The sequence below is a fragment of the Dermacentor andersoni genome, chromosome 7, assembly GCF_023375885.2.
Source record: "Dermacentor andersoni chromosome 7, qqDerAnde1_hic_scaffold, whole genome shotgun sequence".
NCBI classification, from domain to species: domain Eukaryota; kingdom Metazoa; phylum Arthropoda; class Arachnida; order Ixodida; family Ixodidae; genus Dermacentor; species Dermacentor andersoni.
In genome coordinates this window covers 129,907,767-129,917,434 of record NC_092820.1, presented here as the reverse complement: position 1 = coordinate 129,917,434, position 9,668 = coordinate 129,907,767, and the positions used below count along the sequence as shown (strand labels likewise).

Below are 9,668 nucleotides of genomic sequence, written 5' to 3'. Positions count from 1 at the left end.
AAAACTTTGTTTGTCAAGTTTATATTTGGACGAACGGGGGACACGCTGTAGTGACCTATTAGGGGATAAACGATAATTAGTATATTTCTCTTTGTTTGGAGGTGCTATAAAAATGATTTCAAAGTTTCCTCGCGCCTCTCGGAGAAGCAAACGTGTGAACAATTATGTATTTGGAGATTTCGAGACATTGGATTGGAAAAAGTTTTAAACTCTCAACTGGCCTCAAACCACGTGAAGCTTAAGGTCACAGACAACAGGCACGCCTGGCAGCGCTTACTTACTCTTGGCTGCTCTTGCACAGACGCCTTCGCAGTCTTCGCTTCGCGTTGAGCTATTCATGGCGTTTGAAAATTCACGTCTCATATCGCTGTGCTAGCCGTCGGTCAAGCTGGTACAGGGCAAAGCCGGTCCGCGCCACGTAGTGCGGTCAAGCTGGACCATATGAGCGCGAGCATGCAATCAAGGCCAGTGATGCACAAATCAAACGCTGCGCATACGTACGCACTGCAGTTGCATGAAGCCGCGGTCTGCTGCGTAAGGTAGCTACCATGGCCAACGTAGCATACCGCGACAAGTCTGCTGGCTGAGCGCACTGCGGCTCGTTAAGCACAAAATCGTAGATAGTGGCGTCTACGTGCACATCCTAAATCAAATTTTAACTGTGCGCCACGGTCACATACTGTTGTGGGCATTCCCCGTTCCGCTGTAGCCTTCACAGTGCAAGTCACTGAAGAAGGAGCGGAAGCACCACGACCGGGATATTTCATTGTCAATAAAGTAGCTTGTGGCGAACACTCTGGGGTACTTTCTTGCGATATTAAGTTTGGAAAGTGTTTCTGAAATAGTCTAACTTCAAACGCGTTTGTTGACTTCGATAACAAGTGGTTCAGGTCTCCTTTAGGATGAATAGGAGGGAATCAGTTGCCCTACGACGGTTACCTGGACTTTTTTTTCGAGAAGTTCATCGTATGCGCTGATCGCAAGAAAGGTTTCTGTTCGAGCGTCTGAAATTTCGAGCCTAAATTTGAGGTCACATGAAAGCTGATGTGAATACGTCCACTGTTCTTGCCACACTAATATTGTCGAGATTCAGCAAAACTAATAATTAAGCGATGCCTTGCAGAGGGGCACAAAGCCTTCTTGCGCTTTCAATCACAGTTTGAGAAACGAGTGGCTCTTGCACTGAACAACTAAGTTCGTCGTAGTGTCACTCAATGACGCTATATTAGATGTCACCTTCAGAGCAGTGCCCAGAATGTAATGCGCTTACTTCAGCGATGCTATTTGCAAAAGCTTCCTTACGATGCCAATGCGATTCGATGCAATTGTAGTGTCAGTCTATTATACACCTATACCGTCCTTGACCTGTTAACTCGAACAAGATTAAAGTTAGTTTTTTTTACACTAGCGGTAGCAATGGGCCTGATGGGCTCCCTAGGCGTTGTTGCGGAAACGCCGATCAACTAAGCCGCACCCATAAGTTTTGGGTTGTACAAAACGCGATGGTCCGCTTTTGAATGCACGTTATCACGGTATATCTGCTCGTCTCAGCTGAGCTGAGGAGGTAATTTTGAAGAATTTCGTGCATGGGAGGCATTGCGGCACGCCTCCCGTCGCGAAAGAAGACAAACGCCGCGCAAAATGCGTGCACTGCGCACGAGAAGTTTCAGACGCCGTATCGGTGCGTGGACGAATTCAGTGCCTGTGCTGCTCAAGTAGCATGACGCCAAGCCGCAACAGCAGACTGCTGAAATACGTGTGTATTCGCTTAAGCATGCGCACCAACTCAGAACCGTGGCCCAACAACAGTGAATTAGTTAAGTAATGAAAGTAATATAATAATCTGCTGGCGTTAGCACCTCATTCAGGTTGAGCGGCTCTGGTATGTCTTGACGCTGAGACTGCGGGCCACATGCATGCTTATGCCGCAAAAGTGAATTTCAAGACATGGCAATCTGTAAATACTGTGATTGAGTGTCTATCCATAGCGCTGGATGACGCGCTGTGGCTCTCTTTTTTTTATCGGAGGAAGAACGACGCAGCCGCAGGAACAGTCTCGTTTGTTGTCATTCCTTTATTTACAATATCATATAATGTGATAAAGTGTGTTTAAACACCGCTTTTTACGTACAGTTCCCTATTCCATTGCTGCAATTGACGGTGCCACGTCAGTAGATGCATTCTCTTTCGCTTTTTCTTTCAGCAACGCGTTCCGAAACAGATTCAATGGCTCTACATGAAAGTTCGCTTAATTAGGTGGGCCATTTCACCATAAGAAATTACTTTAGGTCCTGTAAATTCATGTACGTGACAGTTTCCTAAAAAAAGAAATAATCCGCATGTGCCTATAGAGACGGCTGCGTTTTTCATAGTTAAGCTGAAATTTCATAAGATGTTTTCATGGCTAAGCACTTTCGACGAGAAGATCCACAGGCTGCTTACTCACAGCAAACGCAGGTGCTTTTTCCGATAGCTTAACAACAAAATAAAGCAGTAAATGAACCCTGAACACACAAATCAAGCGAGACCGGCTGTATAGGGCCCCCTGACAGCGAAGCTTAATTCGGGGAGCTGCGACTGGTATACTACCCATCCAATTTCGTCTATCGCGACCAAGTCATGGCACTGTGTGTTGAAAATTCCAGCGTCATGACAACCCTCATGACAATTCACCATGCACCAACAACGGCGGTGACGATGCTTGGTCATAGCGCGCTGCTCTGCTCAGCGCAGTCTGGCGTATACTCTCCGGGTCTTCCCGCCTCCAGCACGGTTTGTCGGACAAAAAGCGCCCGCACTCTATGACCTGTGCTGCACTCGGTAGCGCAAAACGCCCTATCTACGTGTCGAACACTTTTCACGTGCGAGATGTACGCACAAAACGAGTGAGACTCGTGTTACTCTACCGGTCGGCGTATTTTCATACTACACAGTTAACTTCGCGGACCGCCGCCAGATCACGCCACGGTGCGTTCAAAACTCCAGTGCGTCAGCCCCATAAACTTGAAAAACATCACAGGGTCTCTAATGTGGCATATATGCGACTTGAATATGTAGTTCTTAATGGCTGCAATTTTTACACGGACATGGTAAAAGGTTCCGTAGATATTCCGTAATAAATGTAAGCCAACGACGTAGTTTTTTCGCTCAGATTGTTTCACTTCGCTCAATGTTTTGCACTACTTTTCCGGGAAAATGTTTTCTTACACTTAATTTATATTGGCAACTGCGTAGCAACAGTCTTCGCGGCAAAGGTTCCAGGAAACAAGGCTCATGTCTAAAGAAGTCGAATTGGAAGGAAATTCGAAAGCAACACCTGAGTTACAACGAGAACAATGCATACGTATTTTGACGCAAGGGGCATTGTTCATTGCCGCAATTTTTTTTTAGAACTGTGCTATTGTAGTACACGTCATCTCGCATACTGTACTGCTAGCGATATCCATGAGCAAGAACGTTTTCTAGGGCTCTGTATGTATTTATTGTCAATAGTGAATTCCCTGTAGTTGACGCAGGTACACAGTGTAAGCATATACACTCCTCTTTGCATTGATGCTATTTCGTTTCGTTTAAGTGCGGCCTGCCAATTATCAGTGTCCGTGAAATGCTCAAATCTTACAATTGAGGAGTCATCTGCATGTGGAGAAGTCCTTCGCGATCGCTTTTTATAGTTAAAAGAAGTAACGAGTACACTCACAGAAGTGATCGACAGGTGAGATGTTTATCTTCTTTTATCGGCCGTCGTGTTATATTTTTGGAGCATTTATTTTCACATTCATTTTGCTTGATTCGATTACATTGATATACCGCAGGTCCCCCACCCCTGCCAGAACCAATAGCAAAGTGTGCCATAGAAAAGAGCTAAATTTGGTTCGCGTTCGCTGATAAAGCCGAAGTATCTGAATATATTGGAGTTGGTGATATTGATACGATGTACCTGAAAATACTGATACTAGTCCCATGACTGCGTAATGTAGTAGAAAATATGGTTGGATCGATCTAGTGGAGATGAAAGTATTAAAATGTCGGAGGTTGTAGCACTTTTATAGGATAAGGCTATGCTCATCTTGCCTATTCCAGGCCAGCCTTACTTACACTGACCTTTAACTTAAATTAGCAACTTTGATATATTTCTGTTAGGCGTGTATCAACCAATACATTCCCCTTTTTTGCGAATTAGATCGAAAGCACATCTATGTTGTGTAATCAAGTATCTACGACATTTAATTGCCCATGTTGCTAAGCAAGAGAAATATTTCGTATCTGTTTCACCCGACTGCCGCTGTGTACTGTAGGGCTAGATAGGCTTGTCTTATCTTTCTCGTCTTGGCTCTCCGCAATCAAGAACGTGAACCAAAGTCAACTCTATTCAAATTACAACTGTTCATGTCATTGCGCACCAGAATTTTCACAATTCACCGACATGCACTAAAAACACAGGGCTTTTCAGTAAAAAAATAATATGACGATTCCTCTCACTGCTCGAATCAAAGTTATGCGAAGCATTTTCCAGATAGCTAGCTGTGGCATCATCCCTGCAGCAGTGTATCTCAACGAGCTCTTTGACTCTCTCGAAGACGTCGAGAAGGCGCTCATCGTAGTGTTCGCAGTTACTTGCTTAGGTCACATAGAAGAAGCGCTTGACTAGCAGCTCGATCATTGCGGAAGACGTTTTACGTACTATTCAGTTACTCTGTGACCAGTAGTAACGCAGTAATACGCCATCGTAAAGCTTCCCAAGTAAACGACTGAGAAATAAAATGTCCGAGTTGACGCATTTCTCGACAAAACCGCGGCCTTCCAAGAGCCTGTCTGTGAGCGTCAGGAGCCGGTTGGCGTGCGCGGTGTCGGAAACATGCTGTTCGTGCAGAAGCAATCAGCACATGGTGTTCCACAGCTGACATACCCTGATCTTCTTACGCCCTCCACGACGATGCCACAATCAGACCGACAACGTGAACATGCGCATATATCAAACAGCTAAATTGTTAGGCACCGCCCGCCCCGCTGGCGTAGGAGGCTTGATATTTATCTTGGCCATCTTGGCTGGCTATTTAGGAGGCTAGATAGATAGATAGATAGATAGATAGATAGATAGATAGATAGATAGATAGATAGATAGATAGATAGATAGATAGATAGATAGATAGATAGATAGATAGATAGATAGATAGATAGATAGATAGATAGATAGATAGATAGATAGATAGATAGATAGATAGATAGATAGATAGATAGATAGATAGATAGATAGATAGATAGATAGATAGATAGATAGATAGATAGATAGATAGATAGATAGATAGATAGATAGATAGATAGATAGATAGATAGATAGATAGATAGATAGATAGATAGATAGATAGATAGATAGATAGATAGATAGATAGATAGATAGATAGATAGATAGATAGATAGATAGATAGATAGATAGATAGATAGATAGATAGATAGATAGATAGATAGATAGATAGATAGATAGATAGATAGATAGATAGATAGATAGATAGATAGATAGATAGATAGATAGATAGATAGATAGATAGATAGATAGATAGATAGATAGATAGATAGATAGATTAAAGACTCCTGAATGCTCCATAATAAAAAGCGTTTGGTTACAACCGCTAGGCACTACTGAATATGTAGGTCCTATGTACTTTCCTAAATTTGAAGCTCTGATAACTCAGGAACCTCTCTGCTGAGCACTGTGCCTTGATAGACACCGCAGATAACTGTAAAATATATTATGTATATAAAATTTTTATTTTTATTGTCTCGTAGGAAAGGTAAAATGACGTGCTAAACATTGCGCGCTCATTTGTTGAACTTATTGGAATGTCCTCAATAACCGAGTGAGAAATATGTACCCCGCACGGGTTCCTTACAGCCGAACAATGTGTATGAATTTACGCTTGGCAAGCCTACTGCTGCTCGGATTCTTTGCAACTGTCGCAAGAAGTCAGAAAAATATCAAAGGTATGTTTATTTTATGTCCATTGCTAGCAGACTGAGGCTCAATCCTACCTGTGCCGTTTCCTCTATGCTTGTGGTACGTGCTTTCAATGACACCTTGACAGCTAAAGAGCTCTTTTCGCAAACACCTGGGGTGACTGTTCATGTAAGTACTTCATACAGGCAGGACGCTCCAACACTTTGGAAGAGATGAAAATGAATTTGCTTGTTTAGAGCAGATAACAATACAATGAAAAGGAATAATTATGTACTGTAGAGAATATGTAAAAGATCTCAAATTCTAGCATGAAAAAAGAAGAAATAAATCGCATTTGACTAGCAAATATATAGGGCCTCAACCTACAAGTGCGAAGATTTAATTCCCTCTTTCGACATTACTGGTTACGGTGTAGGCTTTCTTTCTTTCTAAAACCTAAAGACCGACAGATTCGATGAAAACTTTTAAAGCGTTATGTTCCGAGATACGCCTATTAAAACGCACCTCCCTTGCATTTAAAGGCCGAAGTTATCACACAGAAATAAATTAACTCAAACCAGATGTCATTACCTTGCTGCTGTTACCGTTCACTATGCCACTCTTAAAAGCTAATAAAACATATAGCGACTACGCACTGGTTATGGTATTAGAGTAAAATATTCGTTTTCCCTTTTTAACGAATTTGCTTTCGTTATCTCAGAGGTTCGCCGTTTTTGTCGAAACTGCCGGTTGTCAGTGGGAAATAACGTTACTGCACGTTATCCTTTAGAGCAGACATCTGGCAATGCAAACGCGCATCACATGTATCAAACAAAATGAATTCGTGTTCAAACTACATAATCGCGTAATTCAACACGTGAATAACAAATGCTTTCTTATGTGTTTCATAACCTGTCAAAAAAAAATGTGCTCACCAATGTGCATAAAACACTTCGGCGAGCAGGACTTGCCTAGCTCGCATAAAATTTTTATTACCTTAATGAAGAGCGTAACATTGAAAGCATTGTATACTCGGCAGAAAACAATCAGAAAGCAATGATGTGTTAGCTGTAAGTTAGCTCTTGAAGTCATCAGCACTATATTCAGTTACCATTAAATCTTAACATCTTTCAGGTTTTCTAGTAGGTAGCATAATACTTCAGTGATAAGCTGCAAAATGCTGTTTTCTTGAACGCAAGCTGGCAAACAAGTCTTAACGATAAACCACACAAATAAAACACAACGACGGAGGGAATCATAGAGAAAGATAAGAAGAAAATGCTGCGTTGTCAACCAAGATCTCGCCTGGTTGGCTACTGTACGCATGCAGAAGAAGAAAGAAATATAAGAAGAGGCGTTGAGTATGAGCCAGCAGATAAATGTTCTCTAACGTACATGTTAACTCACGATGAACTTTAATCCACTAGCCTTCCCTAATCAGGGTTCAACTTGTCCGGTCGTGTTCACAAAAGTGCATCACATCTTTGGTGGGCTTGTGCACACTTAAAAGTCTCCGACCAAGGTCCGAGGATCTAACCTTCGGAGAGAGTTGGGAGCTGTCGGTTAGACGTTGCTATGGAATGTGATCTATAGTCTCCTCCCTTGCAGAAAATTTGCATACGATGCTGTTGGCAATGAATTTTGGGAAAGAATGAGCAGTCGTGAGTGCGGCGCCGAACCTCCGGAACTACACTACAGTTGTTTCACGACGAGAGAGCCCGATGTCAGGCGAAGCATCATCTCAGGGTGCAATGAATAGAACGTGAGTTAGTGAAATCCTGCGAATTAAAATGTTCTACGTGCAAGTTACTAAAGTTGCCACGGTGCATACTGCATCGGTATGCACTGATTCTGCTGGTGAGTCGAGCGCACTGTTTCGTCTGCTTTGTGAGTAACATCACGGCAGCTAGGAACACAAAGACGGAGAGTAAAAGACGAGCAGGTAGTTTGAAGAGCGTGGCAGACAGACTATAAAAAAAACGAAATAATGGTGGGGATTTTATACAGCAACGTATGTTTTCACCATGTATAAGGCACCAAGAATTAAGCACTGCTGCTCGCCTTCTTGTCGTTCATGCTAAAACTTGATTTCATTGAATTTTCGTAAGTATGATTCAGTCATTACAGTTCATTGACAGTTTTAACAGAATGCAATAAACATATCGCCACTTGCCTGTTTCTCGAGGCTTCGTTTGCGTAACTGTTACTTTTCGGCATGGTCGTGTAAAATTGAAGGTAATTTTGCAACACAGCCTGAAGGAGATAGTGTCACTGTTCTCTTAAAGCTGGATTACATGAACCGGTAGACATTACTGGCACAAAAAAATTGAAATGCATATTGGACTAAGTACCAAGAATTGGCTATTTCACCTTTAATTATTTATTTTAAGCCAAACAGTTCAATTTGCGTATTGCATCGGGTGAGGTTGCAAGGAATATCCACTTAGAACCGATTCTAAGCGTCACACGAGTCAATTAAGGGGAAAATGAGACATCCATGTAATCGTAGCAATTGCAACAAGGGAAACCCAAACGGGTTCCTCCAAAGAAAAAGCCTCGCAGTTGAAGAAAAACTGGTCCTGTTCCGTGACTCAAACCCGGGACCGCCACCTTTCCGGGGCAGCCGCTTTACCATCTGAGCTAACCAGGCCGCTAGGAAGTGGCAGGGCGAAGTCAAATTCGTCAGCAACTCGAAGCAAAGGCAAGACTTTTACGTAATAGTTCTCCGGAAACCCGCAATGTGAAGAGAAGTTATTAATTAAGGAAAAAAGGAGACATCCAACAAATCGTAGCAATTGCTACCAAGGAAACCCAAACGAATTCCCCGAAAGAAAAAGCCTTGCAGTTGACGAAAACAAATTACGGAGGTATACGCACGAAACAAGGCAAAAATTCACTATGAGTCTACCTGCAAAAACAACTGGACCGCCCACGTGTTTCGTTGCACACTTTTCGATTTATTTATTCATTTCGATTACTTTCCTGACCGGAAGGCATTACAGAAAGAAGTAGTAAGTACAAAAATAACAGTTCCTAATTAAACTATAATAGGTTTTAAAGAAAGGGTGACAACACAGTATTCCTGAAATTGCTAACGTCAGAAATGGCAGCGATGCAGGAACGAAGGTCATTGCAGTTGGCACTGCTCTTGAGAATGGAAGAACGATAACACATTTTCCCCGTAAAATACCGAACACCAACTTTAAACATGTGATCGGAGTGGGATGAAATGTGTGAAGGGCGAGCAATAAGATGATCCTTCAATAATGGGTTATGGTGATACATTTTGTGGGAAAGACAGCCTGAAACATTGACGGCGCATTGAAAGGTCCAATAAGGTAAGTTTTTTTTTTTTTTTTTTTTTTTTTTGCACGGATATTATGCTGGCATAATGAGAACAGTTAGATAAGATGAAACGTGCTGCGCGATTTTGGATGAATTCTAGTATGTTTATCTGTGTGATTTGATAGGGATCACGTACTGTGGATCCATTTTCTAGCTTTCGCCGCACTGATGGTTTATAGTGGGTTAGCTTTATCGGCAGAGGCGCAGCAAAGAAATTTCTACGCAAGTATCCAAGAACCCGGTTAGCGTTATTAGGGAGGCGTTCGATATGCGTATGGCATGAGAAGTTACGTGAAATATGAACGCATAGGTATTTGTACGAGTTGACAGATCCAAGGGAGTTGGCGTGAAGTTTGCGTGTTGGTAGTGTTGTTTGGACGATGCGATACAT

General features: G+C 42.3%; 1 protein-coding gene across 2 annotated transcripts in view; it reads left to right on the top strand.

Annotated features, from left to right (window-relative positions):
• Positions 1 to 3,434: 3,434 nt before the first annotated feature.
• LOC126534533 (uncharacterized) overlaps positions 3,435 to 9,668 on the top strand; it is a 48,038-nt gene continuing 41,804 nt past the window's right edge. The window contains exons 1-2 of one of the 2 annotated variants that reach the window (XM_055072415.2): positions 3,435 to 3,524; positions 5,891 to 5,979. In XM_055072415.2, coding sequence (XP_054928390.1) covers positions 5,898 to 5,979 — 82 coding nt within the window. In that variant the 5' untranslated portion in view covers positions 3,435 to 3,524; positions 5,891 to 5,897. Of the gene's footprint in view, positions 3,713 to 5,890; positions 5,980 to 9,668 lie in introns of both variants that reach the window. The other variant, XM_050181793.3, reaches the window with a different exon arrangement.